The sequence below is a fragment of the Micromys minutus genome (assembly GCF_963924665.1).
Source record: "Micromys minutus genome assembly, chromosome: 9".
Taxonomy (NCBI): domain Eukaryota; kingdom Metazoa; phylum Chordata; class Mammalia; order Rodentia; family Muridae; genus Micromys; species Micromys minutus.
This window is the reverse complement of record NC_137978.1, coordinates 66,779,415-66,803,711: the sequence shown is the minus strand read 5'-3', so window position 1 is coordinate 66,803,711 and position 24,297 is coordinate 66,779,415. Positions and strand designations below refer to the sequence as shown.

Below are 24,297 nucleotides of genomic sequence, written 5' to 3'. Positions count from 1 at the left end.
TGTGCGCCGAGCGCGCAGAGCCCCGCGCCGCCACGGCGCTCTGAGGCCGCGGGCCAGAGGCGCCTCCGCCGTCCCGGGAGCCGCGCGCGCGGATCAGCGGGCGGCCCGGAGCCGGCAGGCGGCCGCGCGGGCGGGCAGGCCGCCAGGGGCCGGCGGCGGGCGCGACGCGGCCGGTCAGCACCGCCGGGACGAGCCGAGCGGGCGCCGCGCGGTGGGAGGAGCGGGGCAGCGGCGGCGCGCCGCGCGAGGACGGCCCGGCGGGCCCCGCGCCCGCGCCCCCGCTCCTCCCGGGCCCCTCGGCCTCGGCCGCCGCGGCGATTCGCGCCTCGCGGCGCCGGCACCTGCCCGCGCGCCCCCCTCGAGCCCCGGGCCCGCGAGCGTTGGCGTTGGCGTTGGCGGCGCGCGCCGGGGCATGCCCGGCGCCTAGAGCCCGGGGGGCGCGCGGGGGGCGCGCGGGGGGCCCGGGCGGCGGCGGGCGCGGCGCGGGGCGCGTGGATGTGGCGCCGGGCCCGGGCGGCGGCGGGCTCCAGCGGCGGGACCCCTTCGCCCCGCCCGCCTTCGCCTTCGCGCCCCCGGGCGAGGCCGAGTCCGGGGCCGTGATCGGCCGTGAGCCGGCGACGGGGGGCGGTCGTGGCCGCGGTCGCGGGCGGCGGCGGGGTGCGCGGGGCGGCGGCGGAGGCCGTGGGGGCCCGGGCGCACGGGAGCGGGAGCGGCCGGGGGAGCCCGATCGCACCATGGAAGCTGCAGCGGCCGGCCGGGGCGGCTTCCAGCCGCACCCGGGGCTGCAGAAGACGCTGGAGCAGTTCCACCTGAGCTCCATGAGCTCGCTTGGCGGCCCGGCCGCTTTCTCGGCGCGCTGGGCGCAGGAGGCCTACAAGAAGGAGAGCGCCAAGGAGGCGGGTGCGGCCACAGTGCCGGCGCCGGTGCCCACTGCCGCGGAGCCGCCGCCCGTGCTGCACCTGCCTGCCATCCAGCCGCCGCCGCCCGTGCTTCCCGGGCCCTTCTTCATGCCGTCGGACCGCTCCACCGAGCGCTGTGAGACCGTGCTGGAAGGGGAGACCATCTCTTGTTTCGTGGTGGGAGGCGAGAAGCGTCTGTGCCTGCCACAGATCCTCAACTCGGTGCTGCGCGACTTCTCACTGCAGCAGATCAACTCGGTGTGCGATGAGCTGCACATCTACTGCTCGCGTTGCACGGCCGACCAGCTGGAGATCCTCAAAGTCATGGGCATCCTGCCCTTCTCCGCGCCCTCCTGCGGGCTCATCACCAAGACGGACGCGGAGCGCCTGTGCAACGCGCTGCTCTACGGCGGCGCCTACCCGCCGCCTTGCAAGAAGGAGTTGGCGGCCAGCCTGGCGCTGGGCCTGGAGCTCAGCGAACGCAGCGTCCGCGTGTACCACGAGTGCTTCGGCAAGTGCAAAGGACTGCTGGTGCCGGAGCTGTACAGCAGTCCTAGCGCCGCCTGCATCCAGTGCCTCGACTGCCGCCTCATGTACCCGCCGCACAAGTTCGTTGTACACTCGCACAAGGCCCTGGAGAACCGGACCTGCCACTGGGGCTTCGACTCAGCCAACTGGCGGGCCTACATCCTGCTGAGCCAGGACTATACGGGCAAGGAGGAGCAGGCCCGCCTTGGCCGCTGCCTGGACGACGTGAAGGAGAAGTTCGACTATGCCAACAAGTACAAGCGGAGGGTGCCCCGGGTAAGTGTCCCCGGGTCTTGTGGTTGGCAAGCTACGCCCAAGGTGGGTGGGTGGGGTCCTTCTGCTCTGGGGACCCTGGGTTCTAAGGCTGGGGCTTATGGTTCGACCTTATCTGGCCTTGGGTTTTGATTTCAGAAAAGTAGGGGGCTTGTCGGTCTCTTGTGGAAAAGGCCATAAGGCCGCCTTCGTGCTGTCTGAACGCTGCACCTATTCAGTAGAGTGAATGGGAAAGCCCTTTCGGGGTTCATAATCCCTGACCATACTAAGTTCTGAGTGTCTGAGAAAGAGGCTACCTCAAGCTCTGGGAGGTTAGAGAGCCTGGATTCTAGAGGCTGTGACTTTCTGGCCCGTATCTTCATGGGACCTTGACAGAGGTGTCCCTGTAAGAATGGAAGTTTGCACCCTTTCTCTCTGATGACCCGGATGCCTTCCTGTGGTCCTCAGCTTATTATCCATGCAGATTTACCAACTCTCCTGATTTGTCTTTAAATCGCGGGGTATGGGCAGCTCAAGTGACTGCTAGCTAGCTGTCTTGGCAGAGACTTGGCACTTGCAGCCCCTGGAGTCTCCTGTTTGTGCACGTTGAGGGCCACTTTGGCGTGGTCAGCGGCCTGCCGGACTTGCTGATGGTCTGCAGTTTGTTTGGACTCACCCATTTCCTTCTGTTGCTCTTGTGCTTGGTGTGGAGGCCGTCAGCCCAGGCTGTGTTGTATGTGAGTCAAAGAAAGCTTTGTGAGATCTGCTTGGGCATTTCCTGGGCCACTTGGTACCTAAATCATTCACTGGAGTCCACAGGAAGTTTCTTTGCATATGCATCCTAAGTATCTTTAACTTTTAAATATCCAGGCTTATTAAATTGCACACACAGAATGCTGCATTGGCTCAGCTATTCTTGGGAGACCTAATTAATTCAGCTATTGCATCAAACTTTTTTTTTTTCTAAATCTGTGAATAGATGCTGCAGCCCGGTTTTCTCTGGGCGCCCCTCCAGCAGAGTGTCAGAGTTGTGGGGGGAGGGGCTCTGAAGAAGGATGGTCGCCTCATTCTCTGGGGGCTGAGGAGAGTGCTTCTGCCCTGTGTTCTATGGCACCCTTGCCTCAGCCAGGACAGTGCACCCGGTGGGAGATGTTGCCTGCTGGTCTTTCCAAATGGACTTGGCTTGTAGGGTCCCGCCAATGGAGACCTTTCTGTCTAGGATGGTTGCACCCTTGTGTAACCTGAGGTTGTCACATGTATGGTGCCAATGGAGACCTTTCTGTCTAGGATGGTTGCACCCTTGTGTAACCTGAGGTTGTCACATGTATGGTGACCGGTGGACTTGCTGGGACCACAGACTGGAGAGGCCATTGCTTCTGAGACACTTTCATGCCTCTTATCTTGGGAGCAGACTGAAAGTCTCGTCTGAGTTGGGTGTGTCTGTGTTTGTGTTTGTCTGGGTCCTGTGTGTTTGTGGTCTTTCTGTCTAGGCTTAGCATGGGTCCCCTTTGTCCCAGCCGCTGCAGAGTGGAAGTCTCCTGTCTTCTCTTCTTACAAGTCCTGTGGTGCTGGGAATGTGATTCTTAAGGCTCAGAGGATACGGTTCAGATGCCCATGCAGGCACTGTGGGGTTAGAAGGCAGGACGGAGCTCTGAGCTATGGTCATGTGCTTGGGTCATTTCCGCCATGGCTCCTATCTCGAAGCTCTTCCCTGTCAGCCAACCCCAGGAGTTCTCTGACACTTCACTAGCAAAGGGAAGTTTCTCAGGTGCTCTGTATCTCCAACTCCTCTCTAGCAGCCGTGGCACCAGCTTGGGTCTGACCAGCTTCTGAGTGCTTACACGACAAGGGACTGGTAGATTCTTTCCTCTTTGTGAGGTGCTCCCAGCTTCTGGGTTAGCTCTGCCCTGGGTTCAGGCTGGACTGTCCTCTTTTTGTCCCCACGGAATGGCGTTTATCTCTCTGAATCATAGGTAACACCCAGGAAGGGGAGGTCAGTCTGGGTGCAGACCCATAGCTGCCCAGACTTCTGTTGTCCTAAGGAGTGGCTGGAGTGTCTGCTCTTGTTCACTGGATGTTAGGACTCCTTTGCGTCCTTCATGGTTTATTTTAACATTTTTGATCTACTGAGGAGGAGGGCACCAGGGACAGAGAGTACGCTGGAACTGCAGGGCATGCAGCTCTTGGCAAGGCCTTGGGCAGTTTTGAACTAGGGGTGAACTGAGTACTTTGTGGAGAGTGGTAGGTTCTGGAGCCCATGGTTGGAAGGTGCAGAGGTCAGTGGTTTTCCTGGGTCCTTGATGCTCTCATGATACTTGTCTGCTTGGATCAGGTGGGATTGGCCTGGTTGAAGTAGAGCTGTGGTTCCTGTGGTCAGCTGAGTGTGTATGGGGGTGCAGGACTGCTGTACCCCAGGCTTTGGCACGTGGACCATGACAGTGTGAAGGCTGGTGGTCTTCTGCAGTACCTTCCTAACGAGGAGACAGGAAATGTCCACTTCTGCTGGTAAAGCCTTGAAGAAAATGCAGGCTGCCTGGGTGCTCAGTGAGTGGGTCCTTTTGAGGGACCTTTGGCTACTTTCCTAGTGGATATGTAGAGAACCAGTTTGGCTGTGGGATCACATTCCCACTCTCTTCCTCACTGGCTATGTGAGCTTGAACCAAGTCGCTTAAGCCCCCCCACCCCATGCCTTGTTTTTCTGAAGTAAATTAGTACTAATGTTATATGGAACCTGTCTGAAGATCATTTTTGGGATGGGGCGGGCAGAGCACAGAGGGATGAGGGCCTCTGGGCCTTCCCTTCCGTCTTGGGTTGTCTGATAGCTGTTTGACTTCCCAGAGTTCAGGGCATCTACATAGAAAGGAAACTGGACCGTGAGTGGCCTTTGAGCCGCTTTGTGTACCTGGTGGAATGTGGCTGATGTCCCATGGGAAGATTGTAGTCGAGAGCAGCTGCCTTTCCAGGCTGGCCATAGGTGCTTTGGTGTCTCCTTCCGGCTAGAGCAGGGTCCCTCCTGTGGGTCTGAGAAGTGGGCTTTGGTGTGGAGGACCTTGGGTTATCTATGGTAGGTTACGACATCTCTGTTCTGGGTTCTCAGGACTTTCGGCTGACACCACTTGATGTGGACTGTTGGGATTTCTTGGAGTGAACATTAGGACTGACACCATGTTTCCTAACTCCACACTTAGTCAGATGCTCAGCTTTAGGGAGCATGGAGCCCTGGGTATGTTTGGGACATGGCTGTGGCTTTAGGGTGCACAACTGAGGTATGCTGGGTTCAGGAGTCCTCTCAGTTGTGGTTTGCTCTTTTGGTTTTCTTGGGAGAGGGTCTTGCCTCCTGAGTGGTGGGATCACATTTGTGTATCACTGCCCAGTTGTGGTTCTTCCTTCCATAAAGATTGCCTTAGGAGAGGACAGTGCTAATATGCTGGGACCTGTCTCCTCGACACCTGCAGGTCTGGTTTTCTTCAAAAGTTCAGCTGCCCTTTGTCCACTGGCTTATTTTTGAAGAGTGTTCCTTGAGATATATCCTGTGCTGGGCTTTCTTAGAGTTGGTATTGATTTTTCCCCCTTCATATGCTTGGGCCAAGAATATGGGGTACCAGTCCCCGAGGTCAGGCCCTGGTCCAGAAGTGAAAGAAGGGGGCTCTTTGGATCTAGGATGGCCGTCAGGTGGTGGTTCCAAGGCTAGTAGGTCGTCAGAGAGTGGGACAACAGTTTGAGAGTGGGCTCTAGGACACCATAGCCAGCTGTTCGTGGAGGGGTTAATGAGTGTAGGTGCAGACCCACTTCTGAGAGGGCCACGTTCTCATAGCATAGCCTGTCAGCCTATTTGTCTATCGATCTTGCTACCTTCTGGGGCTCCTGGGAGCTGTTTGGGTCTCTCACCATCTGGAGCAAGCAGGGTCATTGAGTAGCCCTCACTCTTGTCCCCGGATGCCCACTGAATGCCCTGGTCATCAAGAAGCTTCCAAGAGTAAGGTCATTGACTCTCAGCCGTTTCTCAACCTTCCCTGCAGCTGGTTTGTGTAATGTCTGTCTGAAGTGTTTAAGGGCAGACAGGATGTAGAGGGTGAGGAAGTCTGGGCCAAGTGTGAACCCAGCCCTGCCCTGGAGCAGAGCCTCCCCACAACACCCCAGGTCTGAGCTGCTGTCTTTGCAGCCCCAGAAGGGAGGCTGCGGTTGAGGGGCTTGCCTGCCCTGCTGTCTGGCGGGAGGTGAGGTGGCCATGGCTGGGACTGGATTCTGCAACAGAGTCTCTTTCTAAGGATTGCGAAAGTTGAGGGAAGGTTTCTCCTTTAGAAAAATTATGCAAGTTTCAACTGAAATGTTTTTTAAAAGTTTCTTTGTTTTGAATCAAAACACAGGCTAGATTACTTCTGTGAGATCTAGGAGAGCTGGACAGCCAGGGGAGCCTCTCTTACCTTCTCCCTGGCTGCCAGCGAAGGGGAAAGAATTGTGGGTTTGGGAGCTAGATGTTTTGCAGATGGGGGCTTGGGATCATTGGCTGAGGGGTGTTTTCCCCCTGTTGCCCTGTGTGGTCAGGAACAGGCTTTGGTCCGCTGTAGCCACTGATGACGCCTCATGGGTCCTATCATGCTAACTTGCTTACACACTCCATCAAGCGTGTTTCCCACCTTCTCTTGTGACCCTGTGGAGTCTGGTCCCTTTGTGCATCAATGATCTTGCTGCCTTTTGAGGCACTTTGAGAGGTTATCCTGGATCACTTTCTGGAAGCACCATGTCACCAGGGCCATAGCCTAGTAAACAATTGCTCATAGAGCTGCCCTCTCTGCACATAAGGCCCTGCCGCCAAGCCTTTTGTGTTGAGGCATAGAGATCCCTGGGTTCTAGACTCAGAGCTGCTAGCATCCTCATTTCTGAAATGGAGAACCACGATATGGACGTGGAAATGACAGTAAAGTCGGGGCAGGAGCCTGTGGCCCTCTAGGGACATGTGCACCTGGTGACAGCGACACTACCATTTGGCTATGCTTGCCTGTGCACTCCTTTGAGTCACTGACCTGTTTGTGTGGAAACAGCTAAAGGGATCTTGGCAAGAGCCCAGAGTCACCCAAGATCTGCCGTAACAGGGGATGAGGTGCCACACCATACCCACCCAGGCTCTGGTGCACTGTGGGAGCCGTCTGCTGTCTGTGCTGGTATGGCGTGCTTTGCTTTCTGGCTTCTGGGAATGAGTGGGGGCTGATCACAGCTGGGTCTCTGGGTAGTGGGGGTGGAGGGATGATTCAGTGGAAGCAAGCAGTCACTGCAGGCGCGCCTGAGTGCCCAGATCTCCATGGCTGCAGAGGGGAAGGGAGGGAAGGTTGGACGGTTCTCTGCTTATCCATCCACTTCACCGAGTACTCTGAAGAAGGCACACATGACATGGGGGATACCTGCACCCTGCTTCCACTTGGAAAGCCCTAGAATGTTTCCCTTGGCTGGAGCTGTGAGCATTGATGTTCTTCCCAGCCCTCTCTTAGCCGACTGTGGCTTCCTCTGGAACGTCCGCTGGTCCCTGTGAAAGAAGCAGCTCTTGTTGGAAACAGCTTCCTGTAGCTCCCACTGTGTTAGCTAGTTTCCGGGAAAGGCTTTGGCCTGGCATGGGTGTTGGGAACTGGCTTTACACTAGGACCTGGTGGAGGCGATGGTGTGCTGGCAAGTGGAGCTGACCTGAGGGCTAGGGTGATAATTGGGCTCTGATGTGACCCTTCCCCTTCCTGACTTCTCCTGAGTTTGGGTGTGAGGAAGGGCCATCCACCATGTGACAGGTGACAGTATTGGGGAGGGTGTGTGTGTGTGTGTGCTTGTGCGTGCTCGTGCACTCGCTCGAGAGATCTCACATTGAAATTTCCCAGAGTGGGTTTTCCAGTTTAGTGAGGAGTTGTGGCCTCAGATACAGCTGGTGTCATGTGGTACCTCCCTGATTCTGTTATGTGTGATTTGATGGTCCTGTGCACTCTTCCCTGATAGTCCCTGTTGGTATCAACTCATTCCATCACGTGAGGAAAAACCATTGTCAGCGGACAGATTGTTTCCAAGTGTAGTGTCCTCTGTCTACAAGTAAGCCTGGAAGTAACCAGAGGGAGGAGGAAGTGGCGGTTGCCCTTGCAGACCCCTCAGCCTATGGTAGGCGTTGCTGGCCTCGATGCTGGGAAGGCTGGAGTGGGCGGCTGCCAGCAGAGCTCGCTGGTTCCACACTGAAAGTAACATTGGACTGTTTTTGTTTTGACTGTGGGATGTGGCCCTTTGCTAGTCGACAGAGGTTCTTAGCGCCTGTTCGTTTTTTTTTTTTTTATTTTGGTGTGTGCACAGTGTATGTGTGCACATGAATCCGCATGCCCTGCGTGTGCAGCCAGAAGTTGATGTTTGGTGTCCTGTCTTTCCCCACCACGTTTTGAGATTATCTCTGAATCTGGAGTTTGCTGCTTTGGCCAGACTAGCTAGCTGGCTAGTGGGCACAGGGGTCTGCTTATATCTCTTCCACCCAGTGCTGGGGTTACAGGTGCTGTGAGCATGGGTGCGGAGGCTCTGCACTCAGGTCTCACGTTTGGGCAACAAGTGCTTAGCCTGCCTCACCTTCTCTCTGGACCTTGCTGTCTGTCTTTAGAGATGAGGCTGAGGAAGTCTCAGTTGCCTTGCTGGGGTGGCCTTCCTCGAGGTGTAGATACGGTGAGCCAGGCCTCCAGGAAGTGTGAGGCCCTCATTCATGAACATCTTCAGCCCTAGAAGGTGTGTGACCTGCAGGAGTTGGGCACTTAGGGAAACTGATTTGCCTGCAGGACAACACTGCTGTCCCAGTGTCCGCACAGTCTGTTGACGATGGTCCCTTCCTGGTGTAGCCTGGGAGTGTCGTATCTTGGTCCCATCTCTGAGAAGTTGTGGGTAGACGATGTAGAACTCTCTCAGAGACCCTTCTCCTCCCCTTTCAGTTTATTTAGTAACCCAAAGTAGTGTACACTCCAGAGAAATACTGAAGTTGGTGGGCCTGTGAGGAGAGAACAAGGCAATTAGTCTGTGCTTTCCTTCTGTGTGTCCTGTGCCCTCGCCACTGGCCTGCAGTCCCTCTGGCACCTTGTGGTTCTATAGTTGACCAGGTGGCATTGGGCCAGTGACTGGGATGTGGTGCCACACCCTGCCATCCTGAAGGACTGGCACCTCCGGACCTCTCATGCTACACAAGCCAGTCTTGGTTTCAGAACCCTGTCCTGTAACCCAGTTGTTAGGTTGTTGGGCTCGGGTGCCCTCCTTCTTCCATCTTATCCATCCCTGGCACCTGAAGATGACAGCTCGAAGGGCAAATATCAGGGCACCTTCCTCTGGAAGAGAAGAGGCCTTCCTTGCTCTTTTGGGAGGAGGGGCAGGATCTTGCTATTTGGTCCAGGCAGTTGTGGACTTGTGATCCTCTGCCTTGTCTTTTGAGTTGAGATTACAGGTATGTACCACCACACCAGCTGGCGGGCTTGTTTGTTGAAGGTGAATGCAGGGTCTGAATTTCGACCTTGTTCTAGCAGGAGGTGGACCAGGCTGGCAGGTGAGGGACAGCTGGGCCACACCATAAGGACCTGCGTACAGACCCTTGTTCCATGAGTGATGTTAAGGGTTTACTCAGGAACTAAGTGAGGTGTGTGAGAACTTGTGCATCCATGGGCCAGGCCGAAGTGCAGCCTCAGGAAGTCCTGCTACCCCTTCCCGTTGCTGTGGTGTCCTCTGTTCTGGGGTGTGTTACTTGAGAACCTATCGTGGCTCATTTGGCTCTTTCTTGGCTCTTTCTGGTTGGAGATGCCTGGATCCCTACAGCTGGTATAATGCTCTGAGGTGAAGTCTTTTCTGGATGCTTGTGGTGACCTTCCCTGTCACACTGCTGGGGCTGCCACCTGGTGTTTGATGGTGTTGGCTGTCTTTTTTTTCTTTTCCTGCTTCACCTGCTGCCTCCTGCTTCCTGGTGTTACAACGGTGTTGCCCAAACCATTAAAAGAATTATACTCCCAAGTTGAATGATATGCAAATGTAGTCAATTAAGCGAGGGGATTTTAATTAGCAGTTTAAGTTCATGTGTGAAGTGCCTTGCTTTAATTACTTGACAGTTTTGTTGTAAATTTGCTAAGTTTTTTTTTGCAGAACTATCAAAACTGTGATTTTTTTTTTAAACATCCTTCTATGCAATAAGTGTCGCCCAGCTTGCCTGACCCTAGTGGGTTTGTCTCGATTTATGAAGCTCTTTAAACTGTGAAAACAAGGTGGACCTTGTACGTTGTCTCCCCACAGCTCAGTTAGTTAGGTCATACTCCCTGTTTTCCTGGCACAGGCTGGCAGGGTGACTCCCTGGGCTTCCCTGGTGGATGATGGGGAGAAGCTCCAGCTTGGGTCTGGTGCCTGATGGAGCGCATGCATCCTACCCAAGAACAGCTGGGTGCCTGGGCTGGAAGTCAGGAGCTATGTGGGTGGGCATCCATCCTGTTAAATGAGGTATCTGATGCAGTTGGCCATCCCTAGACACTGTTCTCAGAGTCTTGCTGTTTACTCTCTCATTTAAGAGAGGCAAAGCCTTCAGACCAGGAGCCTTTGCTCAGATTCTGCTGAGCTGGGGAGAGGTTTGCCTGACACCTGGGTCCAGATATAGTCTGGTCATGCCTAGGATTACTGTGGTTCGAGTCCCTCCTACCTACCCTACCAGGATGGTGTAGTGGGTAGTTGTGAATGGTTCTTTTGGTCAGATTTAGAATTTACTCTAATTTGCCTGTTGCTATGAAATTCATTTCTGTTGTGGGGAAAAGAGGGTTTCCTCTCTGGTCTACAATATCTTTCAGATAATCCCCAGATTTACTATGTTGCCCGATATGCAGATGTATTCCCCGGAGCACATTGTTTTGTAAGAAGTGTGCTTACATAGATTCAAGCAGTGTAGCTGATCGTGTTCTTGGATTCGGTTATGGCCCAGTGTGCCTGCTACAGGCCTGTGCAAGGTTTACTTGTACTGAATTGTGGAGGCAGTGAGAGAGTCGTGGATGAGTTCTCCAGCATCTCAGTGTATCTAAGCAAGCATAAAGTGTAGTAAAAATGTAGCTAGATGGAGCTGATGATGGCAGAGGCCTGGAGCCTTGCTCAGCATCCAGGAAGCTGAGGCATGAGGCCGGCAGCTTTGAAGCTGGCTTGGGCTACATATCAAGGCTCTGTCTCTGTGGCTGGAAGGAGGAAAAGAGGGTGTGGGAAGGAGGGAGGAATACTAGGTGGTAGGGAGTTTTGAGCTCCATTATTACCTTGTGGGACCACTTTTGTTCGAGTGGCCTGTTACTGAGGCACGGACTTGAGGTCTGTCTAAATACTTAATTTGGATTGGGTTGGGGGGGGGTTGGGTAATTTAACTGACTCTGAATGGAGAAAGTGATCTTTTTCTCTGTAGAGAGTGTGGGCTGAGGATGGTGGGCCAAGACACACCAGGGTGGCCCTGCAACATGAAGCACCGCTGCCGTCTGTCCTCAGGTTCGAGTCCTTCTGGCTATCGCGTGTCTGTGATAATTTCCAAAAGCCAGTGTCAGTGAGTGAGGAGGAACTGGAGAAGGGGGCACCTGGCTCCTGAACCTGAGAAGATGCTCCTTCTGGGGAAGAGAGAGGACATGCAGAGCTGGCCCATGGGCAGGACTTCCAACTCCATCAAGACCCATAGTACGAAGTCTACGGATTTTAAGATGGGAGTGTCTTTAGCTCAAAATGACTGTCCAGTGCAGAAAGAAATGCAGGTGTTATATAGAGGTGAAGTTCTTTTTCTTTGTTAGCAAGGTGGTAGACTACTATAGTAGTATAAGAAGGACATGTGAGGGGCACATTATCTAGTTGGGGCCACTCATGTTCCCGCAGCAGACCATAGTAGTAATATGCCAGGAAGAAGCGCAGGGCCCTGTCCTTCACACTTAAAGGTAAAGGGTGGAGGTTCTTCAGCATGTCCTAGGTCCCTTCTTCTCCACTGGGATGGATGATCTTCCTTTGGCCTCTCGCCTCAGTGCTTGAAACGAAGCCCTGTACAACTCTCCCTAGAGCAGGAGTTCTGTAGCTTGAACTTTGTTGCCTGTACGCAGACCCTGCAGTATGTTGCGTGCTCTGGATGGCCATTGGCATGGGAACTCCTTCAGGTAGCAAATGCAAGTCTCCCAAGGTTGCCCCCCTCCTCCGCCTCCATTGCTTTCCACTTCAGCTTATAAAGATTTGGAGATTCTGAAGAGCAGAGCTTCTTGACCGTTCTCCCTCCCCCCGTCCAGAGTGTAAGGAACTCAGAGACCCTGTGCACTCCAGTGGGACGGGGATGGGGTTGGGGGGAGTACTTATCCATTCCACCCTGGGCCTGCCCCAGTTTTACCTGCAGCTCATGCCCAAGCTACATGAAGACACACCCAACTAAATTCTGTATTCTTGTCTCAAGACCCCAAATACACATAAACACAAGAACAGGGACACAACAAAGCCACACAGCAGTGACATTGCGTCTACCGGTGAGACAGGAGTGCCTTAAGAACAACATTGCTGGCGCTAAAGTGACCAACCACCCTCTACCCTCACGAGCTGGAGGTGGGAACAAAATGGCACATGGGTGGGAAGTGCCAGGGTGTAATACTGCATTTCTTCCTCGTTCTAGAGACTGAACACTGGCTCGTTCTACTGCTGAGCTCGGCCATGGGATCACACACTGCACTTCCCGATGGTGGTGTTCTGTGTCGTCACGATGGCTCTTCTACAATGCATGTAGGACAAGGCCTAAAAGTATTATGTGCAGTTTAAAAAGAAAAAAAAGAGAGAGACCATGAGATGGCCCATCAGGAAAAGTTTATCGCTGCCAAACCTGCTGGCCTTACTCTGGTCCCTGGCCTTGAACTTGTTCTATAGCTGCAGCCATTTTATTTCCAGTCCTCCTCTTACATCTCAGTGTGTGGTTCTAGGTGTGTGCTGCCATGCTTGGCACATCTGTCTTGTTTTGGTTTTGGAGATATGTTTCTCTGTGTAGCCCTGGCTGTCTTGGAACTTATGCTGTAGCCCAGGCTGCCCTCCCACAATACTGGGATTAAAGGCATACAGTGGGCGGGCAGCACCACCTTACCTTTGTAGGTAGGCAGTTGTGGGCATCAAGCACGTTGCCACCACTGTCCTCTAGTTGACTTCTTCAGTTGTCCTGTACTGAGGTTGTGTCCTGTTAAACACTGACTTCTCCTTTTAGCCCCAACCCACTTCCCATTGAAAGTCAGCTTCTGTCAGCCCAGTGACTCTAGGAACCTTTAGTACAGCAAGTTAGGATTTGCTTTCTGGTTTGTTCACTGAGCACAGCATCTTCAGGGTTTATTCATATGTATCAACCAATCTACCTGCCTGCCTGCCTGCCTCCTTTCTTTCCTTTCTCGGTGGTTTGATCTGCACCTCTGTGGTAGCTGGTGATGTTCAGCAGCAGCCTGTCATGTGTCCCTAGTCCCTTTGTCCATGTGACTGAGGTGGCCTCTTGTTTTTATGAATATTACTCTGTGTGTGTGTGTGTGTGTGTGTGTGTGAGTGAGAGAGAGAGAGAGAGAGAGAGAGAGAGAGAGAGAGAGAGAGAGAGAGAGTGAATATGCTACATATGTGGGTGACCATGGAGACCAGAAGAGGGTGTTGGCTTGGATCCCTTAGAACTAGAGTTTCAGGCAGTTGGTTGTGGGCCATCTGATGTGGGTCCTGGAAAATGAGCTCCTTCCTCTACAGGAACAGTCCGTGCTCTTCATCCCTAGACAACCCCCACTTGTCTGTTTTGTTCAGTTTCAGTTTTCACCTATTTTGTATTACTTTCTATTGTTTTGCCTATGGCTGAACCACAAACCACGGGTTGTCTAGTGGCCTTCCAGTTGTCCTTTTTGTACTAGCAGATGGGATCATCTCTGAACTGTATCCTCAGTGCCTGTGAGGGCTGTGCCTGGGGATGGCAGGGAATATGGAAAGCTTTCCTGTTAGATGTGGAGCTGGTAGTAGCCTGTCCTGTGACAGGTTGGGGACATGGCCTTGAATAACAAGCAGTGGCAGGTAGGCCTAAAAGTAGGTGCCGCTCTATGGAGCACTTCCTATGTACTCAGCCTGTAGCTACAGAAGGAGATGCTTCAGGCTATAAGGGCCTGTCTTGCTGCATTCTGAAGAAAGAAGATGATGTTCTGATGCACATTCATCACTATACACAGGTCATTCATTCCTTCTTGGTAGGGACCACCCTGGCTCAACCTCCGTTTTCTAAGAAATGGAAGAGGATATGTCTGTTCTTTTGTGACTGGGTTACCTCACTCAGGATGATATTCTCTAGATGCATGTTTTCTTAGGAATTTCATAGTCATTGTTTCTAATAGCTGAGTAGTACTCCATTGTGTAAATATACCACAATTTTTGTATCCATTCATCTACTGAAGGACATCTGGGTTATGCAGTCACTGATAGTTGGATACTAACCCCAGAAAGCTCTGAACACCCCAGAAACAACTCACAGGCCATATGGTGCTCAAGAAAAACAAAGGCCAAAAAATGAAAGCCTCGGTCCTTCTTAGGACTCTCAGAGTGTGGTAGGTACACCTGGACCTTAAATTATTAATAATCCAAGAGCTAAAAATATAGTGTTGTAACAATTTTTGGTGTTCAACGATCATTATGCTTAATCTATACTCACCAAGAAAACTGTTTCCATGTCATGTTCTGTCCTACATGTACTTCATGTTTATGGTAACTAGTCCGATTTCAATGCATGCTATCAAACCTCTAAAAGAATTAAGTACTGACAAATATATTTATATAGTGTTATGCCAAAATCCCTTATAAATCTGTATATGTATCCCTCTTTTTTAAAAATAAAGTTGTAAGAGAAATAAATAAATAAGTACATGAAAAAAGAAATGGAAGAGGAGTTTAGGGCCTCACCTCTGAATTGAGATGTGTTGTCTCACCTTCCCGTTCATCTGTCCAGTTTGCCTTTGGGAAAGAACTGGCCAGAGCCTGCCCCTCGCTGCCGAAGTCTCCTGTGCCTCTATATACTTCTCACCTCATCAGGATTGCTCCGTCTTGGCCTCTTCTTGGGCCATGCTAGACTGGTTTGGTGTTTGTAGGGAGCCTGTGGGTGACTGGTGATGGGTTGCCCTGCTAGGTTGTGTCTACTGTTGGGCTGCAGTGCCTCACACTGCAGAGAGTCTGCTGTGAGCCACAGTAGCTCCTGCACATCCCATACGAGCCCCTTTGTTTCTTTCCTGGAGCAGGTAGCAGCTGGTCCAGAACCTGGGAGTATCCTCTGGGGCCTCAGTGTCCTGACTGATTACTTTGCCAGGCCAGGTGCCCTTCTCAGCATTGGTTTGTAAGTGTCTCTCGGCCTGGTCAGCCTGGCAGTGTGGCCGAGGTGACCCGGACAGTTTCCTCAGGCTTGGTCGAAATTGTTGAATGTTAATGAGGGAGGCTAGTGGGGGATAGGCCAGGGGCGGGGTCTTGAAAACTGGGCCCTTGCCTTTTGTTTTGCAGATTATGTCAGGATCCCCTGCTAGTAGTGGGGGTGGTGGTACTTGTGGGATTCCAAAGGCAACCCTGGTGCCTAGAGCTGGGGCTAGTAAGTAGCCTTTGACCTGTAGCCGCAGGGAAGGTGGTTCTTTGTGTTTGGCTTTAAAAAAAGGGAGAGTTGGCAGACCATCCAGCCAGTTTTTCACCAGCCCCACTGGTGATTGGCCCATGATGAAGTGAAAGTCATTTCTTGGTGTTGTGGAGCTGAGGTTCTCACCTTCTCCTTTCCTGTGAGGAGTAGTGCAGCTGCATTTTGTGCCTTTGGCTTAAGTGTCGGTTTCTTGGAATTTAGAGAGAGGCAGATCTGTGTAGTGGTCAGGGGTGTGAGAGCCAAAGGCATGGCTGGGTTTGGGATCAGTCTGTGGTCCCGGGTCATGAATTTCTGAATAGAAGCACTAGAACACCCTACGAACAGACAGGGAGGCAGCGCCTTGAGGACTTTCAGTGCTCTTGGCCCTTTTTTGGGGCGAGCCAGCTGTGTTCTTTACACAGTCTCAGAAGCCACAGTGACCCGAGCACAAGTCACCAGCCAGGCACCTTGTCAGTGCCGATTCTGAGGCACCAGGAGACACAGTCCACTGGGCCTTCCAGAAAGCTACCAGGCCAGGATCCCTCCTGTCTGCCCATTTGTGCCTACACCGGGCCTGATTGGTATTGATTGCCAGGGCCTTCCTAAGTGTTTGCCTTTTGTTAGGCTCATCTGATTGGGATCTTGGTGGGACACCTGCTGGTCTGGGAGACTCAGGTTGAAGATAATGTGAGCTCTGAGGCCTAGGTGACTGTGGGTAGTTGCAGCTGCCTGCTGCGTCTGGTAAAGGAAGTCATGTCTCTGAGTTCACACGGTACCCATTAGTTTCAGAGCAGGGACTGTCTAGGCATTTCCAGGCTGACCGTGGTATAGATATGACCTCGGAACGAATGATATTTGCTTGATCTTGGGGAGTTTTCTGGAAAAACTTTTGTCCAGGAAGGCAGTGTGGACAGCACAGGTCTGTTTCTGCCCTGGCTGAGATCTGAGAGAGAGGAACCAGTGGGAAGAGCCCCACATCAAGTTCCTAAGTGGGCTCTGGTGTCCCACCCTCCTGCCCCGTCTGTGCAGGTTCCAGTACAGTGTCTGTTCATCTCTTGCTGGGCCGGAATTTAGTTCTGACTTCAGCTGGGGTTTGTTAAAGTTGAGATTTTGGGATTTTTGCAGTTGGATGTTATTCTAGATCTGTTGCCTCTGCCTGATTCAGAGAAGAAACCATGAATATGGTTTTCTGAACGTGGCTCATGTGGCAAGGGTCATGCTAGGGTTCCTCTCCGTCCTGATATTTCTGCTGTTCTATGTGTGCTGCCTCTGAGGCCAGGGGGAGGGGACTGTCCTGTTCGTAAGTTTGCCTGTCTTTGGTTTAAGACATTGTTTTGAAGAATCTTCAAACTGTTAGGAAAACTGGGTGGTGGGCCTCTGTTTGCCTGTGCTCTGCCTCACTTGGTTCCTTAATGCTGTGGTTCTCAACCTTCCTAATGCTGGGACCCTTTAATACAGTTCCTCATGCTGTGCTGACCCCCAACCATCACATTATTTTTGTTTCTACTTCATAACTGTAATTTTGCTGTTATGAATCACCATGTAAATACTTTTGTCAAAAAGGTCACAACTCACAGGTTGAGAACCACTGTCCTAGAGGATCATTTTGTAGTTGCTTTGAAAGACAGGGCTTCACTGCGTAGACCAGGATGGTCTTGAACTCAGAAACCTACCTATTGCCTCCTGAGCAATGAGATCAAAGGTGTGTGCTACCATTCTCTGCGCCTTCCCCCTTTTCCTTTTTTTTAGTTTTTGGGTGACAGTGGTGAGGATGTTCAGGCAGTGGTGGCTGAGTAGCCCTACTCTGGCCATCACATTGCTCCTGAGCCTTGCTAAGCCAGGTAATTAGGGACTTGATAGCACTTGAGGTGTTATGGGTGTTTGTACTCGACTTAGGGAGCCTTTCCCATCCGTGGTTACTAAGTAACCAAGGAGAAGACTTTCAGCCCTTGGTCTCCTGTCCTCATGAACTTTGCTCCAGTGGGTGCGGGGCCCTTGTTGTGATCCCGCCTGGCCCAGTTATGCTGCAGCCTTTGAGGCATAGCTTTCTGCTGTGTTGGTTACCCCATCTTTCTGTTACCATATGGTGGCCATTTTGCTGTCTGTGTTGTCTGTCCCTGGTTACCGGTTGTTTTGCTATTTCTAGAGAACTAGCCCACACACGGTCCCCGCTGCCCCATATACCGTCTTGGCCCACAACGTGTTGTTTGCTTTCTTTTAACTGGGTGACTGCCAGATTCCACTGTTTGAGGCTCAGCCCCACTGACCTTCCAGTGGAGCCCTTGCACCGGTGCTGCCGCCCATGGTCGCTAATGATAGGCCGTTGCATTACTGGTGAAGCTCAGTTATCCCACAGATTCCCAAGTCTCCACCACTAAGTTTGGGTTGCATCAAATGGCCGCCTCCTGCAGAATCTTCTGGGAAATACCTGGTCTGCTTGTGTTGGTTGTCTTCCGAGTTGTCTTGTTGGTGAGAACCATGGGCTTCCTCTCTCTGTGCTTCCCCTGTGCCTTGTCTATCGGTATGGCCAAGCTATGACTTACCTTTCTAATACTGTCTCCGAAGTGTCCACCCATGCAGACAGGAGTCCTCCTCTTCTCTGGTGTGTCTCTGCACACCACACAGGGTACCCTGGGGTCTTGAGGAAGGTGCGTGTGGATGGGGGTAAACGGATGTGAGAAGGGTGCTTGGGTGCTGTGGATTTCAAAACCCACCCCCCTTTTTCAGATTTTTAAAAAAAGTTATGTGTGAATTTGTGTCTCTGTGTATATATGCATTACTGCCATGTGACCGAGGAGACCAGGGGAGGTGTTGGGTTCCCTAGAGCTGGAGATACAGGTGTTTATAAGCTGGTTGATGTGGGTGTTCGGAATCGAGGTCTGGTCTTCTGCCAGAGCAGCAAACACTCTGACTACCGAGCCATCTCTCCAGCCCAGGATGACCACAGACAACTACCCATAGTTCTTACTATCAACTTTGCTATCCAAGATAATTTATTTAGTTTTTAAAATAAAATTTATGTCACTTGGAGCTTTCATGATGGCTCATCGGGTAAAGTGGCAAAGGTGCTTGTCACCAAGCTGACAACCTGAGTTCAGTTTCTGGACCCCACAACGGGGCAGAGAGCACCGTCTTCTGCAAGTTTGTCCCCTGACTGCCACTTGCACACTACAGCATGTGTGGTCTCTTTCTCCACAGTGTTGTCACAGTAACAACACGATTAAATTTTTCTTGCATTAAAAGTTTGAAAAGTGTTTTAAGTATAAATTCGGCTTGCTCTTCGTTCCTCTAGGAAAGCTAAGAAAGTTGTGAGTGTATTTCTGCTTCCTAAGTCAGGAGCATGGTTGGGGGTCCACTGGCTTCTGTAGGACTCCTAGCAGAGAGCTTGTAGACCCTGACCAGTGAGTTACTCATTTTATTGTGTGTCAAGGGTTCATCACTTGGAGCTGCACAATACAACACTAGACAGAATCAGACAACTCAGTGATACGTGTTCTCTAAAGAGAGAGAGAGAAAGCATCCATTCAACATGGTTTGGGTGCTCTTGGACCTTCCCTGTACAGTCTGGGCTCCTCCTCCAGGGCCCAGCTGGTGCTCATGCTCAGATCCTCTGGTCTTAGAGCGTTTGGTGGCTCCAGCTCCCCAGAAGAGGTCAGAATTGGAAGAAGGGGAGAGGAAAGGCCGAAGTTTTACATTATTTTATGATGTGATTTGGTTGACTCTGCTTCAGTTTGTGGTGTGTGCCACACTGACCACATCACCCAGACAAAGGTTGCCATTGCTGGCTCTAGCACCAACTGCCACACTGAATAAAGGGCATTACTGAAGAAACCAGGAAGCTCCAAAGGACACAGGAGTCTTGAGCCTCTGCTTTTTTATTGTCTTTGACACAGGGTGTCGCCATGTAACTCCGTCTGTCCTGAGACCAGACACCTGCCTGCTTCAGGCTCTGAGCAACACTGTGCCAGGCTTGAGCCTCTGCCTCCCGAGTGTTGAGATTAAAGGCATGTGCCACCCACCATACCCGCATGGCCTCAAAAAACTTTTCGAAACAAAATTAAAATTGAGCCAAGCATGATGGTTCACACCTATAATCCCAGTGCTCCAAAGATTGAAGTGAGTTCAAGGTCAGCCTGAGCTACAGAGAGAGGTTCTCCCACACCACCCCCAAACAACTAAAAAGAATTAAGACCAAACAGAAACCGAAAAACCATGGGCAGCCATCTTACTATGACTATGGTCTTGCCCTAATAGCTGGAGGTGACCACACTGAGCCAGGCTGTAGGAATGGACGAAGTCCCAGAAACTTGAATTTGGTGGGAGTGGATCTGGGTGTGTGAACATGTGTTGTGGCAGGCACTCAGGTTGCCCTAGCTGTAGTTTCTAGTGCTTAGTTATCGGTGGTTGTTACCGTGTGTATTAGCTGTGGTTGTTACCATGTATGTTAGCTGTGGTTGTAACCGTGTGTGTTCCAGGTGGGCTCTTGCTGTGGAGAGAACCGACACAGCACTGATTGATGCAGGTTTAACACATTGCTTTGTTATCCTCAGACACGATGCTGAGGAGGGTGGAAGGCTGCGGCAGAGGGGCTGCAGCCTGGCTTTGTGGGCCGTGGCCCTAGCCCGAATCCTCCTGTTGGGGGTAGTAGACAGGCAGGCATTTCGGAGACCTCAGCCCAGCTATGGCCTCCAGTTTGTTTCTGAAGTAAGCAGCTGTGTGACGCTGTCACCCCATTCCAGGAATCACCGAGCTCTACCGCTCAGGATCTTATCTGGGTGTTTACTAGACTTTTTCTTCCAGTTGAATCTTTTCGGCATGAGCACAGCTCATGGCCATCCATCACTCATCCTGTGCCCTGACGGACTCAGTGCCGCTCTGCTTCTGCTCCTGGATCTGAGTGAGATTGATTGCAGGGGGCGGTGACTCTCGATCACTGCAGTGATCAGTTGTGCCTGGGTCACTTGGGAGTTTGCTGGCAGAATAGCAAAGCCCTTAGAACCTCCTGTAGTGTCTGACTGTGGCTCCTTTGCTGTGTGGCTTGTGGGTTCTGGAACCAGGTTTCAAAGTACTGTACTTAGAACTCAGAGTGTCCCAGGCAGGAAATGAAGTCAGGACAGAACGTCAGTATCCAGAGTAGGGAATGAGGTTAGGACAAAATGACATCAAAAGCAAATGATGGAGTCACCAAGATGTGCTGGCACTTTGAAATACAGAGGGGCATATTCATCCCAACGTAATTACGTTCAGTGGCAGCAGATGTATGAGGCAAGTAATGAGCCCAGTCTACACAGCTGAGCAGGGTTAGCAGCACCTCGCTCAGTGGCAAGTGCTGACCTGGCAGGGTGTGAGGCCAGCCAGACCCACACAGTGAGACCTTGATAGGACGGGAAGCGGGGGGGGGGGGGGTAGACCAGCTTGCCTGTGGCCAAGTAGCACCAAACAGAGTCGTGAACGTCATGACTTGACCATCGACACCAAGGAACTAGGGCACGTAAGATTCTGTGGCTAATGGTAAAATATAAACAGAAGACCTGTACTTGGCACAGCAAACTCAAAAGCAGGAAGTGACCGAAGGGGCATGTAGCATGTAGGGGCTAGTCCATTACTCCCAATCATACAGCTACTGGGCAGTCCCAGGCAGTCACCACAAAACCACAGCTTTTCAGTGAGGTGACAAAAATAGTTTACAGGTTTACTTCCGCCCATGGTTTCAGAGTCTTTGATAAACCTGAAACAACGCAGAAGTAGCACGGCAGAGGGATGCCACTGACCATGAGCGGCCAGGAAGCAAGACGGAGGGACCAGGAAAGTGTAAACAATCCTTCAGGGCCCGCCTCCTGTCCCCCTTCCAACTAAATTTCTTCTCCTAATCAGTTTTTACCACCTAAATAAACCACCGTGGACTCAGAGGACCACTTCCCCAAAACCTCGGTTTCAGGGTAGTCTGTCTTCACCTCACTTCCTGTCTGGGCCATTCTTTTGCCTGACCTCACTTCCTGTCTGGGCCAATGTCTGCCCTGAAGTTGCATGTCTGACCTCATTTCCTCTCTACTTTGTGTGGTGTGTTCCTGGAGTCAATTGTCTCTACTTTTTACATAAACTAGGTTCTCTCAGAAGTCTGGCTACCTCCTCTGTTGTGCAGTGCTATCCCCAGCCTTTGAGCAGTTCTCTTTGTGTGGTATGGTAACTTTATGGATGGCCTGCATCCTCCTGTCTGCTGCTAGTTGCTGTTCTCATGCCTTTTCTGTGTGTATCTGTGTCTCTTCTGATGTGGTGCTCCTGGAGTCTGAGTGACCACAGCATGCTGTGCAAGTAGGAGCCTGGGTTTTCCCCCCAGGCTGGCCTTGAATTCACAGAGATCCACCTGCCTCTGCCTCAGGAACACTGGTCCTGCCATGCTTGGCCCATAGCTGGATATTTAATTTTGCATTCAGGGTTGGTTGGACTGGGAGTAATTTGCTTGTCTGACATGCCTGCCAACAGGTGCCTGAGCTCTCTCACTGGCCAAGGTATTGGAGTATTGGAGGAGGAGTTGGAGCTGTAAAATGGAAAACACATTCATACCGTTTATTTGTGACTTTAAGCAGAAGTGCTCAGATTATCTGGACTTCTGTATATCCTGACATCAGTGTTGGTAGCATATACAGTCTTTCTTGATGGTGTTTTGAGGAATGACTCCAGTGGGCCCACCGAGGCTCTTAAGACGTACAGTCTCCAGAGCAGATCTAAGCGGTAGATGCTGTTGTTTATGATACAGGATTAAGAAAAATGGCAACGGTCAGGCACTTGGGCTTTGTGAGATCCCATCCCCAGCACAGCTCCGTGATGAGAACCAGGAGCTGCCATTTAGCATGGGTCACAGGGAAATTTGGGTTCCTTTTTTCTTTCTTCTTGTTTTCGGATGATGGAACCGAGTCCTGACACAGCGGGAAAGTGCTTACCTCTGAATTCTTGGGTGCAGAGCTGAGTACCCAAGGCCTAGTGCAGCCTCTAGCAGGCAGAATTCCGAGGGTCATTCTGGGTCTGGATCAGTTTATTTTGATGGTTTTCTGGACCAAAGGTGCAAGTGTGAGCTTTGAAGTCACAAGGTAACTTCAGGTGAAATGTTTCTGATTTTGTTGTTGTCTTGTCATTATTGGAGGTAGGACCTGAAAAATTGTGTATTTCTGACGAGTCTCCAGGAAATGTGGTAATGGTAACTGCAGCAGTGTGGGCCACAGTAGCCCTTCCTGCTTAGGTAAACAGATTTCAGAAGCCCAGGCGCTGCCTGCTCCCCCTGTGCTGTCTGTGGCTGTTTTCGTTATACCACAGCAGACTAGGAGCTGTGAGTCAGAGCACATGTCCCCAGAGTCACACATACTGATTTGCCCTTCACAGTGATCACAGAAAGATGTGACTGCGGCAGTATGCTGCCTTGCTGTCCTGAAATGTATTAAGGTGGGAAAGAATATATTTGTCATTACTGTTTATAGAGGAAATGTTGGCCTTCTGTTGCTATGTTACAGGGTCTTAACCTGTGGAAAGTGATTAAAGCTACAGAACAAGTAAAAATCTGTCCACGAAGGGTCCAGCTTGAGGAATGGCTGCATAATTACTTCAAGTGGGTTTTTGAAGTGTAATTACCATGTAAGAATCTGCAGTTCATTTATTTATTAACTCATGGTGTCTGCTATACTCAGGCTGTTCTTGAATTCTGAATATAGACTGACCTAGAACTCATGATTCTGTGCTAGAACTTACGAGTCTGTTGCTGCTACCTGGCATTACAGGCACAGCCCAATATACTGGTTAGTATGATAATGGGGCTCAACCCAGGGTCTCATGCATGTTAGGCAAGCACTACACTTACTGAGCCTCATCTTCAGCTCTTGCAACGTGTACCCACTATGCACCACACACGGAATGAATCAAGCAGTGAATAGCATGAGACAACCATCTAGTACCTGGACCCCATGTGCCCCTGTGACTCCCAAATTCACCAAGACCTTTCACCACTACCATTGCAGGAGTTTGCCTCCCTCCTGCTCTGTGCAAAGTGCATCCATATAGTAATGGAGTTTTGTCATATGGTTTTTAGTGTAACATTTTATTTTTTGAGACATTTTGAAACACTGTGGAATATATCAATGGGACTTATCCATGGCTCCTCTAGCATTCTGTTTTCGGATATGTGTGTCCATTTTTAACTTATTCCCCTGTTGGTACAGTTTGAGTCCACTTATCTCTTGTTCATTTTTAGAGGACAAGGCCTTGCATGTGCAGTTATTTCCCTTGGAGATTGCAGGCGTGGACCACTACACCCAGATGCTTGCAGCTTTGGGTGAGCTGAGCATCTTGGGGATTTGTGGGGTGGCCAAACCCTCACAACTCAGCTCCTGCAGCCACACTGTTCACTCCCAATTCTTACTGTACTTGACGATCACTTGCATTTCCCTGGATCCAGTGACTCTGGTGCCACTGTGAATGTCTTACTGTTATTGCAGCATCTTTGAGGTGTTTATTACCTTGGTCGTTTGCTTGGCCTGGGCTCTGTTCTCTGCTGATTTCCTTGGTGGGATCTTAACCACACCCACATTTGTACCCCACAGACATTCTCCCTGCCGGAGATACTCATTCCTTCCATTCTCCCCTAATTTTTCATTTGACCTTGTGGCTAGTTTCCCAGCTGGGCGTCTTAGTTTCTGGTTGCAGGCAGCATCTTCTGTGTTCTTTCAGAAAACGTAGAGCTTCTGCAGGCTTCCTGTTCTTATGGGAGGGTTAAGTATATATAGTAGATGGTAATGTGGTCACAACAAGAGTTGCCACACTTGGACTTCACACACTCGCACACACTCTCATACGTGCGCACACACACACACGCACACCTACCTACCTTGTCTTTTGAGATAATTTCTCACTGACCTGGAGCTCACTGCGCACTGATTCTGCTTTGACCACTGTGGAGTGGATACAGCTTTTACTCTTGTGCTAATCTCTCCCTGTCTTGCCAGCCTGTCCTAAATTCTATCG

General features: G+C 51.4%; 1 protein-coding gene across 2 annotated transcripts in view; it reads left to right on the top strand.

The window, feature by feature from the left end:
• The first annotated feature begins 496 nt into the window (after positions 1-496).
• Positions 497-24,297, top strand: part of SKI (SKI proto-oncogene) — a 62,338-nt gene continuing 38,537 nt past the window's right edge. For both annotated transcript variants that reach the window (XM_080921881.1, XM_080921880.1), the window contains exon 1: positions 497-1,703. In XM_080921881.1, coding sequence (XP_080778007.1) covers positions 735-1,703 — 969 coding nt within the window. In that variant the 5' untranslated portion in view covers positions 497-734. The remainder of the gene's footprint in view (positions 1,704-24,297) is intronic.